Raw genomic sequence first — 20,604 nt, forward strand, 5'->3', positions numbered from 1 at the left:
ATGCAGGGGACACGGGTTCGTGCCCCGGTCCGGGAGGATCCCACATGCCGCAGAGCGGCTGGGCCCATGAGCCATGGCCGCTGAGCCTGCGCGTCCGGAGCCTGTGCTCCGCAACGGGAGAGGCACGACACTGAGAGGCCCGCATACCGCAAAAAAAAAAAAAAAAAAAGAATGTGGGAGCTGGTGGGAGCTGTGTTATAGTGCCAAAATTATATTAACCCAATATTGTGTACCTGATGCTCATTATATAGATGTTGATACAGAGATCTCAATACAGAGATCATTGAGGAGCCATAAATAAGTGAATGGGGAAAAAAAATAAGTAAATGCGATCACTAAGTTTGGATGGAAAACCACCACTGTATTCTCAAAATAACTAAAGAAAGTTCCAAATCTGTAAACTGCAGACCTTATCAGGGGGGAAATGCAGAATTATTGCAAGGTGTTTGAGAACTGCATTCTTATTTGTACATTTTTCTCGAAGGATACTAAAGGTGAAACTACTGTCACGAGGGGATCTCATGAAAATTTTCCGGTCTTTCCAGATTAATTTATGGTTTTCAAAAAGACTCTCATGCTGGAAAAGACTGGGAAAGTCACTGTCCTCCAAGTCTTTGTGAAAACCCAGGAGGGCAAAGATGTTAGGCATAAATCAGGTCTGGTCCCTGGGCTCCCAGCGCTGAGATGGTCTTGTCACTGGTACTTGCTTGGGGTTCTTCTCTGAACTAGCCCCACCCCTCCTGGGTGTGCCAAGGGTTCCTGTAAGACCCACAGCTGTATGCCAAATGCTGACCAGGATTGGGAAACGGTAAGCAAACATGGAACTAAGACCCATGTGAAATCTGTCAATAAAGCAGTTGACGCCATAGCTGTTGGAGGGCTCGGCCTCTCTCCGTGGCTCATTCAAGGTAAAAGAATTACCTGCGGGGATGTTTGGGCTGCTGCGGGCTCTTCCTCACCAGGTGCTGGGCACAGAACTTTCCGCATGCCAGTATTTTCTGTTGACTCCTACCTTACCACCTCGTTGTGGACTCTGGAATGAAAAGGTAGTGCTGGGTTGTGGGTTTGAATTAAATCTTTACCCACCAAATGGCCCTGGGTGGATTGCAGGCTGGCTGGGGGCTTTAGGGAAGGACTGCCCCTAAGTGCAGAGTATGAATTAAGAGCCGGATGGGGGCCCTGCCCTGCCTCATCCCTGTCTCCTCCCTCCCCCAACCGCACTCCCCACACCGCCAGGGACCTCGTGCCCAAGTTCCATCTACACACCCCGTTTCCCCACATTTTGCCACCCTTGTGCCCAGGGATGGCCACAGCAGTAGCCAGTCCTCCACAGAAGGACGACCCTGAGGAATGGGTCCGGGCAGGCCCTGTAACAGGGAATTCTGGGGTCCAGGTCCCCAAACCACCGTCTAAAAGTGGGCGCGCCAGGGCCAGGACTAGGTGAGGCAAGTGAGGCATCCAGAGTGCAAAATTTAAGCGGGGGATCTTTCTTGGGGTCACCTAGGACCTCGCCCTAGTCCTGGATGAGTGGTATGTGCTGTGGTGGGCATGCCCCGCCCCGCCCCCGACTCCTCATCCTGTGCGGAAGGGCGCAGCCTGAGGACGGCTAGACTGGGACTCTTCAAAGCATGAGCCCAGGACGGGGGCGCGCAGGCGCCTCGATCTAAGGTGGGTAAAATTTAGAGCATTTTTTCCTGGTGCTGAGACACCAGCTTAGTATTTAAATATCTGTCCTTCCCTTTTGCTTGCACGGTTCCCCCAACCTCCGTCTTTTTTTTTTTGCTCTTCAGTGTAAGATGACCAACTGTCCCAGTTTGCCTGGGACTAAGGGGGCTTTCAGTGTGAGAAGCAGGAAAGTCTCTGGCAAACTGAGATGAGTTGGTCACCCTGAATGTCCTCTCAGCACCTCGCCCATCGCCTGGCCTGGAAGGAGCACCCGACAAATAGCTGTCCAGTGAATGAGCACCCGGTGGGAGAATGCAGTGTGAGGACGCACACCAAATGTGTGATGACGGCTGCTTTTGGAGGCTGGCGGACAGAAGGGACTTCAATTTTACCCGTGATACTTCTTACCTAAAAAAGGCAAAGCAGACTGGCAAGATGGACACAGTTGCTCACTGAGGACGACAGGTGCAAAGATGCTTATTATAGACATCATTCTCTGCATTTTAAAATTAATTCTTAACTAAATAAAAAAGCCCAAAGGAATCCCGGAGCTGGTCTCCCAGCAGCCTCCCCAGCCCCTCCCCAGGACAGTGTCCCCCCCACAGTTCTCCCCACTTGAGCTCGGGCGGGTGGGGATGTGCTCCCTGAATATCCCTACCAGGGCCTCTCTGGGGTTGCGGGGGGCCACGGACCACCCGCTCCCAGATACCCCGCCTCTGCAACCACCTCACCTTCTGTGGAAGCACGCTCCTGGTCAAGCCCAATGCCGTGGACGTCCGCCAGACCGCTGAGCTCTTTGCCACCTTCGCGGACAGCCCTGTGGTCGTGACCACCATAGGCTGCCTCTGTGTGGCCTACGTGCTGGTGGTGATCTGGGTGAGGAGGAAGGACGCTCAGGATCAGGCCAAAGTGAGGCTGCACAGTCCCCAGCAGCAGGAGGGAGGACAGGAGTGTCCCCTTGCAGGGGCTCAAGGGGATGGAGCCCAGGTGGGGAGCTGAGGGGCCAGCTGCAAATCCAGGCCTTGACCCCTGGAGTCATCTCAGGTAAGCTGGCCCCTCAGCCTCTTGACCAGTAAAATGTCCTTGTTCATCAAAGTATCAGGAGCAGTATGAAACTGACCTCTTATTGAGAATTTACTACGTGCCAGGTACTACCCCCACTTAATGCTCATGATAGCCCCAAGGAGAAGGTACTGTGCTGAGAGTCCCCAAGACCCTCGAGTTCAGTGATTTGCTAGGACTCACAGAACTTAAAAAAGCCACTATCCTTACGATTATGGTTTATTATAATAAACCATAAATAAATAAATAAATCCTTACGATTATGGTTTATTATAGTGAAAATGGTGCAAATTAAAATCAGCAAAGGAAAGGGTCCAGGAGGGATCAGGCAAGAGCTTCTAATATTCCTCTCCCAGTGGAGTCCTAGGGACAGATGAATTCTCCTAGCAACGACGTGTGACAGCACATGTGAAGCACAGCCAACCAGGAAAGCTCCCCTGAGCCTTGGTGCCCACGGTGTTCTTGGGAGTAAGTCCCATAGGTATGGAGCCTGCATGACTGACTTCAGTTAGTCTCCAGCAACCACTGCTCCCCATGCCTGCCTAGGTCAGACTGACAGAGCGTGGCCCAAAGCCCTCACCACAGATCACATCGTTAGCACATACTGCCTGGGGTGGCCCAAGGCCCCACATAGTCAGACACTCTTATCATGCAGGCTATTTCAAGGACTTAGAGGTTATCTTCCATGAGCTGGCCAAAACCGGTCCATGCTTTGGAATGTGTGGGGTTTGGATAACCCAAGCCTGCTGAATTCACCCTTTACTGCATAGCACCTCTATCATTTTACAGAGGAGGCAAGTTGAGGAGCGGAGAGGGCAATTAACTAGTCCAAAGCCACCTCCCTCCCAGGGGCCAGAATTCGAACCCAGATCTGCCTGACAATAAGTCAGGTCTGAGGATAGAAACGAGATCAAACTATAACCATTTGTGCAACCAATTGTGACAACAAAGTTCTGATTATTTTTCTGATACGTGCATCACATCTGACACATAGTAGCCTTCAACAAACATTCATGAGTGACTGGGCGCACAAATGAATACAAGGATGCATTGTCACAAAGCTCTGAAACCTTCAACATTCCCTACCGCCCCTATACACAGCAATACTTCTCAGCGTGTTAGGATGGTATGAAACTTAAAAAGGTAATAGTTGCCCCATTTATCCTGCTCTCTTTGATCTGCCCAAGGGATTTAACATTAATACGTTAAGTCCTTCAGCTTTAGGTTCATTCCTGGGAAGCAGACTCTGAGATGGAGTTAAGTATGCAGGTTGTTTACCAGGGAGTGCCTGGGATCAGCCCTTGGGCAGGGAGGGAAGGAGGCAGGATGGGCAGGGGGAGAAGTCAAGCTGGGATGCAGCCCACTGACAGCTGGGGGACCCCTTGGGGAGCTCTAGAACTGTCCTGAGTTGGGTTGAGAAGCCCAGGTCTTGATCTTGGGCAATGCATCAATCTGTTCTTAGATATCGGCCTCTCCAGGATGGGGCATGACCTTGACAGAGGCGACTCTTGCATTCCTGGCTATACCACCTGGGCAACTGGGAAAACAGCCCTCCATTGACAGGAGATCTGGGCAGCTCATCACAGAGCGCTCTGCAGCTCTGACCAACTCCTGCTATTTATTTTCTGCGAAAACAACTTAACATTCATTCCTTCTAAATTCCCTTAGAGGCACAATCTGGTTACCAAGGTTATGAGAAATTATTTATGAACAGAGTTTGCATTCATCAGCTCAAGCATCAAACATTCTCAGCTTAAAACCAAGTTCATTTCCAATTTGACTACTTTGGGTGATATTTAATAATGAATGTATTTTTTTATTTTAAAAGTTTTGGTTTTCACTTAAAACCCTGCTGTTGTAAAGAACACCTGATAGAATGAATCAATAGCATACATAGTTTTGCTTTCCCCCTTTAATTGCCATGAATGCCCAACTCACTCTTGGCTGCTGTGCTGTGGATGAACCCACCAAGCAGAGCCCTCCTAATGCCATCCTTCTGTCCCGGTGAAGGTCACAGTGCTGGAGGACAATGACGCCTTTGCCCAGTACCACTACCTGGTGACAATTTATACCGGACACCGGAGGGGGGCAGCCACTTCCTCAAAGGTACCTGACCTGCAAGACACCTCGGTTGATCAGCACGTCCCACTCAGCAAAGCACCTGCCAGTCCGTTGTTGAGTTACTTTAGCCCAGTGGATTTTGTTGTAGGGTTTTTTCACTTTTGCTTTTTTTTTTTTTTGAGAAAAGTATCTTTTTGCCAGACAAAATAACACCCTAAGCCCCAATATTTAAAAATATAAAGGAGGAGTGGATTAAGGGAGAGTTGGGGTCTGGTACTGTACTCACTGGTCTTCTCATTTAATCCTATTAAAAAATAATTCAGACAGCTGGTTACCTGCACACAAATGTGCTCACATATGAAGAACAGTCAGTAGACTATTATCAATGAATAAAGGGGAAAACAGAATTTCTAAGAGAAAGGGGAGAAAGGAAAGAAACAAACAATGGCAACCATTTGAAAACGAGCCTTGAATTACGTTTTTTAGGAAAACTGATAAGCTGGCATCCATCTGTCCCTGAGAAGGCTGACTAGAGGTCATGAGGACACAATTCCATTTGTTTATGAATTCTCTGAAATCCTTAAATTTAGCTGTGGAGCATACAGCAGGTGGTCTCTGTCATGTCTCAGCATACTTAGTTAAGTCTGGCCTCACCCTATCACTCATCAGAAGGTAGCATCCCCTGCAGCAGCCTCCAAGCTTCCTTTACTGAAACTGTGCTCCATGGAACTCCACGGAACACAGTTTGAGAACCACAGGCACTGTGTGTACTATCCTGGAGAAATCTCCATTGTTTTTTTTGTTTTTGTTTTTTATTAATTAATTAATTATTTTTTGGCTGAGTTGGGTCTTCGCTGCTGTGCGCGGGCTTTCTCTAGTTGCGGCAAGCGGGGGCTACTCTTCGTTGCAGTGTGAGGGCTTCTCATTGCGGTGGCTTCTCTTGTTGTGGAGCACGGGTTCTAGGCATGCGGGCTGCAGTAGTTGTGCCTTGAGGGCTCTAGAGTACAGGCTCAGTAGTTGTGGCCCACAGGCTTAGTTGCTCCACGGCATGTGGGATCTTCCCAGTCCAGGGCTTGAACCCGTGTCCCTGCATTGGCAGGCAGATTCTTAACCACTGCACCACCAGGGAAGTCCCTGTTTTTTTAAAAAATGACATTAGGCTCCATGAGAGCAGGACATGTGTCCACTTACATTTTAGTGTTTATTTTTAAAATCTTATTATTTTTATTTATGTATATTTTTATTTATTTTTATTTTTGTATTTTTTTGCGGTACGCGGGCCTCTCACTGCTGTGGCCTCTCCCGTTGCGGAGCACAGGCTCCGGACGTGCAGGCCCAGCAGCCATGGCTCACGGGCCCAGCTGCTCTGCAGCATGTGGGATCCTCCCAGACCGGGACACGAACCCGCGTCCCCTGCATCGGCAGGCGGGCTCTCAACCACTGCGCCACCAGGGAAGCCCTATTTATTTTTATTTAAATTAAAAAAAAATTTTACTGCTGCATCTTAGGGCCTCAACCAGCTAACATAGAGTAAGTGCTCAGTAACTATTTGTTGAATAATTGCAGGAATCACTTTCATCCATCTAATGAAACATCCATCCCACTTCCATTTGACACTGAAGAGCTGACCTTACAGGGAAAGAAAGAATGAAAATCTGTGATCCATAGGCCATTTCTCTTCTTGAAGAGTTGCAGTCACCTTTCAATTGATACTGTCTTAGTTCGGTGCTCCTGGCACAGTGGTTCTCAATTGGTTGGCCCCCAGGGACAGCTAGCAATGCTGGAAGTGGTTTTGGTTGTCACAACTTGGGAGAGGAAGAGATGCTACTGACACCTAGCGAGTAGAGGCCAGGGATGGTGCTAAACATCCTGCAGCACACAGGACAGCCCCAGAGCAAGGAATTATCTGACTGAGAAAGTCTACAGTGGAGACTCTGCTGTAGAAGCCGACTCTGAAACAAGGATTCAAGCACAGGTAGTTGATTTGAGAGGGGATCCCAGGACACCACATACAGGAGTGGGAAGCCAGGTAGGGAAGGGAAGGAACAAATAAGGGGCGCATAATCAACCCCATTACCCCTGTGGGCAACTGCAGCCCAATCCCACTGGGGAACTCTGGAAAACAGTAAGGAACGTGGGCCTCAAAGTCATCCCAGCTGAGGACTAAGTGAACTGGGTTATTTATCCACCAATCCCCCCAGGCATTGGTGGAAAATGGTTTGCAGGGGCCATCAGTTCTCTGCTACCTTCAACCTGCTGCTCTAACAGCCAAAGAAACCCCCAGGGAAAGAGGCACAGCTGCTGGCAGTTGGACGTGGGAACCCCACCGTGGTGAGGCTGAGTGATGGATGTCAGTGGAGCATAGGTGTCATCTGCTGTAGTTGGTTTTGGCTCAGGAAATCAGGCATGGCCACCAGCCATCACCAGGATGGCTTCAGAAAAATACAGATTCCTGAGCCCTGTGCCCAGTATTCTTGGTAGGTCTGGAGTGGGGCCTGGGAATATGTATTTTCAAAGTAGTGGGCCGTCATTCATTCCTGTCTCAGAGCCGGGAACTCTGGGAGGCACTGAGAATATAATCGCTAGGGAGAAAAACCAGTTCTTGCCCTACGGCCCTTTCAAATAAATATTCGAGAAGTCTGAAAAGGTCATCAGGAAGCATTTTATGAGTATAACTCATCTCCAGGATGTGAATGCTGATAGTGTCACCCCAAAATCTTCACACAACTGAAAAATAACTCTGGCAGGTCCAAGATGGGAGGAGAGGAGGTGAAAAGGCCATGCTTTGTTGGGTTTCATTGGTTTTTCAACACCTCCAGTGAAACACGGGGCTCAGTTACCACGTGGAGCTGGCCACTACTGGTCTCTGGATTTCAGGTGACTGTCACCCTATATGGCCTGGATGGAGAGAGTGAGCCCCACCACCTGTCAGACCCCGACATCCCGGGTTTTGAGTGAGGAGGAGTGGATGTGTTCTTACTCTCCACCCTGTTTCCCCTGGGGGAGCTGAGGGGCCTGCGGCTATGGCATGACAACTCAGGGGACCAGCCATCCTGGTGAGTCAGGGGTGGGTAAACCACAAGCACCTACTAAGTGCCACGACCAAGGCTGGGCATTGTGCATTTGCTGCTTTGCTGGTCCTCACGAGCCTCTGTAAGACACATAGAATGGATCCCCATTTCACAGATGAGGAAACCAAGGGTCAGAGAGGCCCACCAGTCCACAGGCCACACAATGCTAGTCCCTCCCTTGACACATCTGCAGCATCAACCTGTCATTTAGCCCTCCGTTTTCCCATCTGTAAAATGGGATAGATGCCTATTGCAAAGACAAACCCTGCCCAATACGAGGAAAGTAGATGAGACATTGGGCTGATTCTCCAGTAGGAGACCTAAGAACAGCTCTTCTGCAGAGCACTAAGTTAGGTCTTCCTGTGCTTTTCTCACTGGATGCTCACAGTGACCCTCTGGAACAAGCACTGTTATTATCCTTGTTTTATAGGTGGGAAAATCTAAGCTCGGGAAAGATAACTGACCTGCCCAGGTCACACAGCTGGCAAGCTCAGAGCCAAGACTCCTTCCCACTGTCTGAGGCCAAAACTAGTGACCCAGATGGGTGGTCTCCAGCCTGAACACTCATCGGTGGCTGGCAGCTTTAGGAAAACACAGCATTTAGACCACTGTCTTTGACTCATTTAAGACGAAAACACTAATACATTAATGCTTTAAGATCCTCAGCTGCAGGGCTGGTTCCTGGGAAGCGGCTCTGAGATGGAGTTGAATATGGAGGCTGTTTATCCAAGGAGTGCCTGGGATCAGCCCCTGGGCAGGGAGGGGAGGAGGTAGGATGGGCAGAAGGAGAAGAGCTTTGATGCAGCCCACAGACAGCTCAGCTGACCACACAGGGGGCTCTGGAGCTGTCCTGAGCTGGGCTGAGATGCCTGGGTTTTGATCACACCCAGGTTCTATACCCAAAGGTCACAGGGGATGTCAGCTTCCCCAGGAGGCTGTGTGACCTCAACAGAGGTAGCTCTTGCATGCCTGATGGGACTATCCTTCCTGAAAGGAGAAAGTGCATGTCAAGAGCTTCTTAGCACAGTCCCCAATGTGCAGTAAATGCTCAATAAAGAGTGCCTCTTGTTATCATTACTCTTATTTCCCTGTAAAGCAACTGCTGCTGGATCTGACCTCCCAGCAGAGGCAAGATGATTTCATTTCTTCCTGGGCCTCAAAGATCTAAATCAGGTTAGATGATCGCCACGAAGTGCTGAATGGACGGTAGGCTCATTCTCTGGATGGAAGCCCACAGGAGAACCAAGTTTCGTGTGCTCAAGCCTGCACCTCCCTATACACACGACAACCTGGCCTTCCTCACTTGTAAAGCCCGGCGACCCTGGGCTTGCTGCCCTGCATGAGGGTTCACAGTTTCAGAATGCACATTCTTGCAGCATATCTGTGAAAACCTGGCAGCCTCCAAGCTGGCGGTCTACACTAGCTGAACTCCCCACATGAGGCCAAATTCACCCACTGATTGGGGCATTTTGATCAAGTCACCAAGAGCAATGAAGAAAAATATAAAGTCTCTTTCCAAGAGTTCTCGTTCTTGGGCTCAGGTTTGGACCTTCATGGGGTCCAAATAAGTCTCATCCCACCACCACATTATCCTCAAAAGTGTGGGTCCCTTCCAGGTACGTAAGCCGGGTGCTGGTGCATGACCTGGCAATGGACCGTAAGTGGTACTTCCTCTGCAACTCGTGGCTGTCCATCAATGTCGGAGACTGTGTCCTTGACAAGGTATTTCCAGTGGCCACAGAGCAGGACAGGAAACAATTCAGGTACTATATTTTCTCTTTTTAAGCAAATGCTCTTTACTTTGTTCTTTCATCTCTAGGGAAGTTGCGTTATAATTCAGTCACAGCCAAATAAAAGCACATTTCAGCTAGTGGGCCGGGGCAGCTCTGAGTGTGTGACATTAATAACCAGCTTTTCTTGTTGCAATGAAACAGCCCTGAAGGGACATGGACCCTCCAAGACAGAATTATCTTCAGGGGGTGATAACAGTTATGGAACACTTATCCATATTTACTTATGAATGTCACAGAATAATACTGTTGACATGAGTGAACAGACTGATCTGAATGGTGATTCAACGTCTGGCCACCTGGAGCTTCTTCTTCATGTTGTTTTATCCTAGATGCAATTTTCAGCATGTTTCCCCTTGCTTTACTCACTCCTTCACCCCCTTTCCTGTCGTGCATCCTTCCACATCTGTCCCCAAACACAAATAAGCAGGTACAAATGTACACACATGCATGTGCGCACACACACACACCACCACAGATCGCTATTTTATAACTTTTTAAATGGCATGCTACTCTAAATATGTTGCCTTTTTTCTTTAATAATATATCACGCACATCCTTCCAGCAGGGTATGTTTGGGTCAAATTTTCCTTATTGGTTGCATGATATTCCACAGAATGGATGTCCCACGACCATTCTCCTATGGATGGGCATTCAGTCTGCTTCTAGTGCATTTACTGCAAGATGACGTTTCCTCCCAGCTGCCACTGTGAGCATCTCAGCCTCCAAGGGGGAAAAAGTCTGAATCAGAGAGACCTGGACCCCAAGAGAGGTATAACAGACGTGGGCACGGATCACAAAGTCCCACACGCCTGCTGTTGACTTGCCGCGTGACCTTGGATATGTCACCGCACCTCTCCAGGTCTCAGCTTCCGTATCTGAAAGATGACGAGTTCAATGTGCCTGCCCCATAGGGGGTCCCAGGTCCCATGAAACGCTGTAGTAATGTGCTTGGCACACTATGCGGCTCACACTAAGTACTCAGTTACAGAAGCAGGTATTATCTCCGAGTGCATCAGCACATGTGATGCCTAGAAACTCGGCAAGGAGCTCTCTGAAGGCAAAAGCTCCTCATCCCTCCCGTGAATCCCTGGTGCCCAGCAGAGAGCCTGGGACACAGCACCAGGGGCATCAGATATTTGTCGAATAAGACAAATAACATGGACAATTACTGTTGTTGGCAACTGACCTCTCTCTTTCTGCACCTGTACTCTGAGTCCAGGCCACCGGAACACCCCCGAGTGACAGAGCATCGTACAACCCTGGAGGGTTCTGGCATTGACCAATCAGGACAGGCGGCAGCTGGGAATCTCTACTCTGGATACTCTTAGCAGAATCTGGGCCTTTGAATAGCTCCTGTGGTTAAACTACATTCTACTCATAGGGAAATAATACAGATTCTTTAGGGGAACGTGGTGCCATTTTCAGAAACCCTGTCTCACAATTTTTATTCTCTCAAACTGAGTCTGAACCCAAAGCCTTGGATTTTTAACCACTATTCTCTAATGCCCTAATTGTAACAAAACAAACAATATTAGAGTTATACATTATTATTTAAAACTTATAACAAAAATTATTGCTAACACTGATGAACACTCACCTATATGCCAGCTACTTTGCCAAATGCTTTACAAAAATTATCATCTTTAATCCTTTCAGCAATCCAGTGAGGCAGGTTCTGTTATTACGCCCATTTTACAGATGAGTAAACTGAGGTACAAAGAGTAAAGTAACTTGCCTGAGGTCACACAGTAGTAAGAGGGCCGTCTAGGGTTCCAACCACTCTGTCCAGAGTCCCCATCATTAACTTGAAGTGATGCTACTATGATGCTGTATTTCTTCTATAAAAGAAAAAAACAGATGATGAATTTTAGAAACAAATTCCTCCCTCTCATCCCAGGATTGCTCCAAAGAGACTAGGCTTCTCCCCATTCCTGTCTCCCTAAATGCCTGTCCCTCTCCCCTGGCCTGTCCACAGCCACCTGTTTTTCATGAAGACCTCCACAGGCTTCCAGGATGGCCACATTTGGTACTCCATCTTCAGCAACTCAGCTTGGAGCAACTTCACCCATGCCCACCAGGTGTCCTGCTGCTTCTCACTGCTCCTCTGCACCATACTGACCACCATCATGTTCTGGGGTGTCCCCAAGGACCCAGCTGAGCAAAAGATGGGCTTGGGTAACTCCCACTGTCATGGCGATCAGGGCTAGTGGCTGGTGGACATGAACTGTCACTGCCCCAGAAATGCCTTGCAATTCCAGAGGTCCCAAGACCACCCTCAGGTTCAATAATTCATTAGAAGGATTCACAGTAGTCAGAAATGCCATTATACTCATAATTATTAGAGAAAGGATACAGATCAAAATCAGGAAAGGGAAGAGGCACGTGGGGCAAGGTCCATGGGAGACCAAGCGTGGAGCTTCCAGTTATGATCTCCCAGTGGAGTCTGGACAGCGCTCACTCCTCCTGACAATGTGTGACAACACGCATGGAGTAATGCCAACCAGGGATGCTCACCCAAGCCTTGGTGTCCAAAGTTTTTATCGGGGCATGCTCACATAGACATGGCTGAACACAGTATGGCTGACCTTAGCCTCCAGCCCCTCCGGAGGTTGAGGTGATACGGTGCAACCAAGGCCCCCACCATAAATCACATTGTTAGCATAGACTATATGGTGTGGCCCAAGACCCCAGGTAAACAAAGGCATACCCACCAGGCAGGACAGCCCAAGGGCTTAGTGGTCACCTCCCAGGAGCCACTCAAGGGGCAGACCTCTCTTTGGGCAAGGTTAACCCTTACTGGAAGGGGGGGAGGGGACTCTCCCCTTGACCCCTTCCCTCCATCTGCCCCAGGTAAAATCGAATTCACTTGGCAGGAAGTGATGATTGGGCTGGATGATTGGATTGGGCTCCTCACGTTTCCCAACAACCTCCTGATCATTCAGATTTTTTGGAACACCCGTCCTTGGGTAGCCAAGGAGCAGAACGCTGGGAAATGGGATGGGGGGGCCCCCTCAGCCTGGCCCCCTCACCGCAGCCTGTGGAGGATGGTCTCTGACACCTGAAGCAGTGACCAAGGCGGGTCCTCAACCCTGGCAGTGTGGGGAGCTCTAGCCTGGGCAGAAGGGGGTGGGGACTGGGGTTTGAGGCCTACAACCCACGTTGTCGGACAGCATCAGTCACTAAGATTTGTCAACTGCGTACACATGCACATACACATATGTGCACACAGTACACACATATACCTACACATGCATGCATACACACATGCCACATGTGCACACATTCACCACACACACACCTACAAACGTGTACACATGTGCACGTGTACACACATGTACACATATATCTGCACAGTGCACACATCTACACATGAATGCATACACACATGCCACGTGTACACATCCACAGACATACACCCCACACCTACATGTACATGTGTGCACATGTACACACATGTGCACACCTGAAAACACACCTGCACAACCTGCACACATACATGTACACACAAGTGCACACATACGCATATTTACATGCATGTACACACCGGCAGATACATTCACGCAAACACCTACAACACATACACACATGCACACACATTTTTGCGCACCTACTATGTACAAAATATTATACTTTCAAACAGATTGCAGGTTGGAAGCACATAGAAAGAATTCCCTCTGCATTCATGCACATGTTAAGCATTTATTGAGCACCTACTGTGTTCCACACTTCAAGGAATACAGCCTGGAATGTATCAGTTGAAATCCTAGAAGAGGGATTTTTATGGGGGACAAAACAGAAGCTCAGGGTGGCCCAACGTTATGTCTCAGTAGGCAGAGCTGGGATTCAGACCCAGATTGTCCAGCCCCAGGGCGAGTGCTCTTGACCACTCTGCTGCCCCCTCACCTGTAGCTCACGTCCCCTTCCCCCTGGGTGACTTGCAGGATTTGTGGAGACTCGTCAGCTCCTTGTTCAAAGCTCTGAAGGTGCCACCCCCTTGCTCGGGCTGGGACTTCGCGAACTCAATGGACATCAACCAACTGCTGGCCTTGGCGGAAGACGTCGTCTGTCAGCAGAACAAAGCAGGGCAGGTGTTCTGGAAGGAAGCCAGCCAGACAGGGGACCCTTTAACACTCACTCTTGGGTCTGTGCAAGTGAAAGGTGAGTCCTAACATTTCTGGGCCGAGAGGGGGCATGTTGGAGCCAGGTGGATGCAGGACCGAGGGCCACGTCTGTATCACTATCACGAGGGAGTCAAGAAGTCCTCCTGGGGGTCTCCCTCACCAGCCTCCACTCCAACCACTCGCCACCGCCTCCCTTGCAGTACCACAGGCATCCTGCTCTCCACACAACGCCAAGCTGCCTTCCCACTAAGGCCTGCACACATGCTTGTCCTCTGATCTAGAACGTTCTTTCTCCTCTCTTCACTTGGCCAATGCCTACTCACACTTTATTCTTGGCTGATGTGTCCCTTCCTCAGGGGAGCAACCCAACCTCTAAGCCCACAACAGGGTCTCCAACCATGTGCTCTTTAGCCCCTAAGCATCTCTTGCACTGCTTTCACATTGCTTGTTGCCAAATCATGAATTGTGTGAAGAGCTGCACATATGTATTGCACATTATTCTGGTTTGAGCTAGTCTCTCTGGCTCTGCTCTTGCCCCTTTCCTTTCCATCTTCCACCCAGATCGCTGCCTCCAGTGTTTAGATCAGGCTGTCCAATAGAACTTCCCACAGTGACAGAAATGGTCTATATCTGCACTGACCAATATGGCAGCCACTAGCCACATGTAGCTATTGACACTTGAAATGTAGCTAGTGTGACTAGGGAACTAAATTTTTTATTTTAATTTTAAATTTTATAAATAAGTTTATAAAAAAAAACTAAACCATATATATCTTCCCATAAAAACCTGTTCCTCTTCCTTGTTATTCCTATGAAATCTTTATTCCTATGAAATACTAAGAATTCAGAATCACCTTCTCTTTCGCCTGCAACCCTCGCTTGCAATTCATACACACCTTTGAAAATATCTTTTGAGGGACTTCTCTGGTGGTGCAGTGGATAAGACTCTGCACTCCCAACTCAGGGAGCCGGGGTTCAATCTCTGGTCAGGGAACTAGAAAAAAAAAAAATTTTAATTTTAAAACGTCACATGTGGCAAGTGGCTGCCATATTGGATGGTGTGGGTTAAGAATGCTGCCATTTTTAAAACACAAGGCTGGTCACAGTCTAAACCTTGTTTAGAATATAAAAATGGGGTCTATAGATTAGGGAGTTTGAATTCATGACTCTTGGCTCCACCTCTGATACAGTGAATTAAGTTTTCTAAGGTGAGGCCAGGAATCTGCATTTTTTACCAGTCACTTTTGTGACTGTTATGCACACTGAATGTTGAGAGCCAATGTCCTCAAGACCAGGTCCCAAGTCCTTACTGTAGCACTCCCTCCTGGCCAGGCCTATGCTGACCCCATGGTCAGCCCTACTTTGACCCCCGTGTTCCAGCCACTCTGGAGCATTAGCCCTGAAGAGCTGGGCTTGGGCTGCCTATGAAGGTCGTCCCTGCAGTAGCTCTGCTGATGCCCACGCTGGACACTTGGCCCTGTTTGGGGTCTTTGGGGTTTGGGGGACTTTGGCATTCACAGCATGGGCCTTAGAACCAGGACTCTGGAGTTGGCCAGACCTGGGGCTCTCCCAGATGCCAAAGCAGCTGTGCAACTTTGGACAGTTGTTTAACCTCTCTGAGACTATTTCCTCCCCCCTATAAAACAGAAGCGCTGATCCACCCAGCTCCTTGGCTTGTTTTGAGGACTGAATGAGATCATACGAGTCTGACACAAAGCAAGGATTCAGTAAGTGTTTATGATTGCAAATGATGGTATCTTCCGGAAATATTGCCAGAACGCTTACGAAGGCTGTTGATGCTGGAACCATTAGCTGTGGCTTCAGTGATGGAGGCCCAGGAGGGAGGGGGAGGTAAGAGGCCTGAGTCAGAGGGAGTCAGAGTCAATGCTGCCAGGTCTTTACCAACATCGGGTCTGAGCCACAGCCTTCTCCACATCACTTGTTATTTTCTCATTCACTTCTCACTGGTGGCTGGGGAGGGGTCCTGGGGTCAGGGTGCTCCATTTTGCCATGCTCTATATCCAGTTTCACGCACCCCTTGTGAAGATGCACACTGGTCCAGACCTGGGCCCTTCCTGTCCCAGGAGAATGTGCCCCTGGGCACCGGCCTCCCAGCTCAGGCTCCAGGGACCCAGGCCTGGTTCCACCTGGAGAGTCCAAGCTTCCCTTAGAAGGCTCAGGGAATAATGAAAAGGTTCAAATTTGTTTTTTTCTTGCAATGAATATGTATTACCTCTGTAATTTAAAACAAAAAACACCTTTTTTTTAAGTTTTTTTGTTTTAAATATCAATGTTCTTTAAAAATAAATTTATTTATTTATTTATTTTTGGCTGTGTTGGGTCTTTGTTGCTGCGCATGGGCTTTCTCTAGTTGCGGCGGGCGGGGGCTACTCTTCATTGCGGTGGCTTCTCTTGTTGCGGAGCACAGGCTCTAGGCCTGTGGGCTTCAGTACTTGAGGCTCACGGGCTGTAGAGAGCAGTCTCAGTATTTGTGGTGCGCGGGCTTAGCTGCTCCACGGCATGTGGGATCTTCCCAGACCAGGGCTTGAACCCGTGTCCCCTGCACTGGCAGATGGATTCGTAACCACTGCGCCACCAGGGAAGCCCAACACCTTTGTTTTTTTTTTAAAAAAAAAACAAAACTTAAGGAAACTGAAATTTGAACAAACGAACTGTAGAAAAACATTCAGAGATAACAGGGAGAAACTTCTCCACTGACTGGTTGTTTCACGCTATTAAGGGACTATCATTATTGTTTTAAAAATTGATAATGACACATTGTGGTTTTGTTTTTAAAAGGAGTCCTCTTCTTCCATAGAAGCATATTAAAATATTTAGTGTCAGGACATGGGGCTTGGAATTTACTTCAAAATAATCCACATGGAGAGGGTGGGTGGGGTGCAGGCGAAACAGGACTGGTGATACGATGAGGCGATAATTTTGAGCAATGGGTATAGGTTCATCTCATCATTCTCTTTACTTTTGTAATTTAAATTTTTTCATAATAAAAAGTTAAAAACAAACAATTAAGACTTATACCATCTTTGGCAACAGGCAAACTTGGGTTCAAATTCAAATCTTGTACGTATTAAAATATTTGCTGATAAGAGAACATTATGTCTAGGATTTGCTTAAGGTACTGCAGGAAAAAAAAATTGGAGGGCTGAGGCGAGACAATTTTGGCAAAATGTGGGTAATTGCTGCAGGAGGGCAATGGGTATACTATTCTTGTCTCTTCTATGTATACGGAAATTTTGAAAATGCCCTTCATAAAAGACTAAAAGAGGAACATTCAAATCCTAACTGACCATATGAGCCAAGTATCCCATCTTTCTGAACCTCAGATTCCCCATGGTTTGGCACACAGTAAGCGATCGATACAAGAAACCCATTACTAACGCTCCTGTTTCTATTGCACACAGTCTGCTCTGTCACTCAGCACCAGCTGATGCTCTTTCTCTCCCTTGTCCTCCAGAAGAAATGCAGTGCCCCAGGCCCGAGGTGGGCCCAAGAGACGCTGGGAAGGACAGTGCCTACAGGCAGTGTTTCTACCTTCAGTGGAGCACCTACAGCAAGAGCTGCTGTTGCTGGAGCCCCAGGGCTTTTCCCAGGGCCAGAGCCACACCCAGGCACTGGGGCAGCTGCAGACCCTTAAGGGTTTGCCTAGGGGGACAGCCCAGAACCCCGCCTCCAGCACACTCGAGGTAATACACTCCCTTGGGTGCTCCCTGCCTGGGGCCTGCAGGGAGAGCACATCCCGGTACCTTGGAAGGTTATTCATCCAGATCTCCCCAAGAAGCAGCGATTATGGACTGCACAAATTCAGGGAAGAGGACTTTGAACAGGGTGATTTTGCCAGATGACGGTTAGAGCCCTTTGTACAGCACTTTACAGTTTATAACCATTTTCACGTGGGTGTTTCCTAGCTGCACACTCTTGGACAAGCCCCCCATCCTCTCTGAGCCATAGCTTTCTTACCTGTAACATGGGAATGATAATGCCTATCTCCTGGTTCAAACCTAAGAAGAATTTAAAAGGGCCTGGTCCATGAAGAGCAGCACGTGGGCTAAGCGTGGAAGGGCCTGGAGACCAAAGTCCTCTCCAGGGTCCCATTGTCACTGCTGGCATAGCAAACATTTTGTTTACCAAACATTTGCTTTCATCTCCATGTGAACTGCCTTCCTCCCCTTTGAGGTCCCAAACCCCTACCCCCTTTTTCTCTGAGATGCCACATAACCCTCAGTTGCCTAACTTGTCCTTGAGCCTTATATTCTTCTGGAGCCCCTATATATATGTAATTAAATTTTTTTTTCTCCTGTTAATCTGTCTCGTGTTAATTAGACCAGCCAGAAGAATCTAGAAAGGGTAGAGGGAAATTTTTTTTCTTCCCCAACAACAGCACCATAATTCAGTGAAAAAATGACCATTTTTTTGAGATGTATTCTAAAATAATTGGTGATGATTTTATATTACGTATGAAATTTATTTTTAAATATTCCAGAAAAAAAAGAAAGCATGTGGGGATAGATGATACATGTTTGACAAGGAGGTGATGGTTGTTGAAAGTAGTTGATGAGGGTTCACTGTACTCACTGATTTCCGTATAATGGGGAGTTTTCATAATAAAAACTTAAGTACCAGCCTTCTAGGCTTGCCATGAGGAATAACAGATAAAACCTGTATAAAGCAGTTTGCATGGGGACTGGCTCCTAGTAAGCACTGAATAAAGGTGACCTGAATAGAATATATGTATGTGTACCGGATAGAATACAGAATAGGATAGAGGAGAATACTGAGGGTCTGAGGGGTTAAGGAGCTTGGCCAAGGTCACGCAGCTGGTAGGGTTGGGGCAGGGTTTGAACTGGAGCCCAAATGGTGCCCCCCTGATTATACCCATCCTCTCTTGCAGCTCCGGGCAGGCGAGCAAGCCCCCTCGAGGCCTCCCCTGGTGGTGTGTCCTGGTGGGCTGGCTCCTGGTGGCAGCCACCAGCGGAGTGGCAGCCTTCTTCACCATGCTCTTATGGCCTGCACTACGGGCGGGTCAGCCCCCTCAAGTGGCTCACCTCCATGGCCGTCTCCTTCGTGGAGAGTGTGTTTGTCACCCAGCCCCTGAAGGTCAGGACCCCTGTGTGGCTGCCCTCCTGCCCTCCTTCCCTCCACCCATGATTTCCCTCCTGCCAGCTGCCCAGTTCTTAGGCTTCAGCAATTCCTTCATCTATTCAATCTATTCATTCAACAAACCCACTTGGAGCACCACTTCTGGGTGGACCTGGGGCAGCAAGGTAACTACCAGGATAACCCATGCTCCCTCAGGGCCAGATGCTGACATTTCATCATCACAATCACCCTTAGGAGGGGCCTCACCTCCATTTTACAGATGAGAAAACCTGAGGTTAAGAGAATAAGGTCAGCAAAAAATCTTGCCCTTAGGCCACATGTATAAATAGGAATGATATCATATTTCCTCAGGTCTAGGATGCTTTTGATTGTGAGATGAGCCAGCAACTTACACAAACTTTACCTTCAGAAAAAAACCCACCAAGCCATTAAATGTGTGCATGAACTGGAAATACTCCTATTTCTGAAAATGTAAAATTACGCAAGAGAGCAGTGAGAGTCAAAGAGACCCTGAGCCCCGCCTGGAAGGAGCCAGGCAGCAGGAATACTGTGTCGGGGGAGCTGCAGAAGTGAGGGAATATTTAGAGAAAATCCTTCCACCTACGAGGCATCACAGAATCCCCCACCCTCATTCTTCCCTGAACAGCCTTCGTCAGAGACTTAAACAGCTCCTGACACCTCCCTCAATCTAGTCTGAGAATATTAAGAACAGAGTCCTGAACCTTTTTGTTCCCCAATCAAACCACAGAATCCTTCTGTGCTTGTGCACTGAAGGTGCACAGACAATGTAAAGGAAGGAATTACTTAACACGGAAAGAAAGGGAGGGAGGGAAGGAGGGAGGAGGCAGGTGTAAGCAGCTATGCTAGTGAGTCACCAGGCTGAGGGGTAGGAGAAAGGCCAGCAGGTGGGAGGGCTGGAGAATGCCGGAAGCAGCGTGAGCTCAAGGATTTGCTGGTCTCTGCCTGGTTGGTGGCCAGGCACGCAAGCCCTGCCCCTGACCCTTTATGACCACGTCCCCTCTCTGCAGAGGATGGCTTCCCCAGAGCATGGCTCCTGCACCCAGGACACAAGTGTGGCTCCCGTTCTACCCAAGCTCAGACCAGGAATTGACAGGGAGTTTCCAACACAGGCTTGGGGTTCACAGTGGGTGCCTTCCAGGTGCTGGGGTTCGCTGCTTTCTTTGCGCTGGTGTTGAAGACAGTGGAGGATGAGGAGGAGCCTGTGGCCCCCCTCCCGGGACGTGTCTCTGGCCCAGGTAATGGTGCCCGGGTGCAGGCAGGGCTCTGGAACCTGACAAGGCTGAGAAAGCCCCGTGGAGCCCAGACACTGGGTGGTCCCGGCCTCAGGCCTTCGCTCCCCATCAGCCTTCACCCTGACTATTGAAGCACCCCCAATCCATCCAGGGACAAGTGACTCTTCCTCTGTCTCTTGGGCAACCTGTTCCTCCCCTATCCGAGCCCTTCTGTCTGACACCTAAGCATGAAGAGGCACCATGGGGTCCACGTTCTTCAAGGGCCATCATCCTCTGTGTAATCCCAAGCAGGCAGCTTTCTTCCCCAGGGCTCAGGTCATTAGACAACCAAAAAACAACAAGCTTGTGTGTGTGAGGGGTGTGAGGGAGCTATAATTAGGGTTCTAAGACAAAGGTCTGCAAACAACAGCCAGGGGGCCAAATCTAGCCCAGCGCCTGTTTTTGTAAAGAGTTTTAGTGG

The 20,604-nt window shown here is 48.8% G+C and overlaps 1 protein-coding gene across 1 annotated transcript in view; it reads left to right on the top strand.

The window, feature by feature from the left end:
- Nucleotides 1–20,604, top strand: part of PKD1L2 (polycystin 1 like 2) — an 83,554-nt gene that overhangs the window by 53,498 nt on the left and 9,452 nt on the right. Inside the window, 15 exon segments of the mRNA XM_049703631.1 lie at nucleotides 2,346–2,587; nucleotides 4,745–4,833; nucleotides 7,666–7,844; nucleotides 9,476–9,622; nucleotides 11,628–11,827; nucleotides 12,503–12,663; nucleotides 12,666–12,699; nucleotides 12,702–12,727; nucleotides 13,594–13,810; nucleotides 17,249–17,329; nucleotides 17,332–17,432; nucleotides 17,434–17,477; nucleotides 18,683–18,791; nucleotides 18,793–18,888; nucleotides 20,051–20,147. Coding sequence (XP_049559588.1) covers nucleotides 2,346–2,587; nucleotides 4,745–4,833; nucleotides 7,666–7,844; nucleotides 9,476–9,622; nucleotides 11,628–11,827; nucleotides 12,503–12,663; nucleotides 12,666–12,699; nucleotides 12,702–12,727; nucleotides 13,594–13,810; nucleotides 17,249–17,329; nucleotides 17,332–17,432; nucleotides 17,434–17,477; nucleotides 18,683–18,791; nucleotides 18,793–18,888; nucleotides 20,051–20,147 — 1,823 coding nt within the window.

The sequence above is a fragment of the Orcinus orca genome, chromosome 20, assembly GCF_937001465.1.
Source record: "Orcinus orca chromosome 20, mOrcOrc1.1, whole genome shotgun sequence".
NCBI classification, from domain to species: domain Eukaryota; kingdom Metazoa; phylum Chordata; class Mammalia; order Artiodactyla; family Delphinidae; genus Orcinus; species Orcinus orca.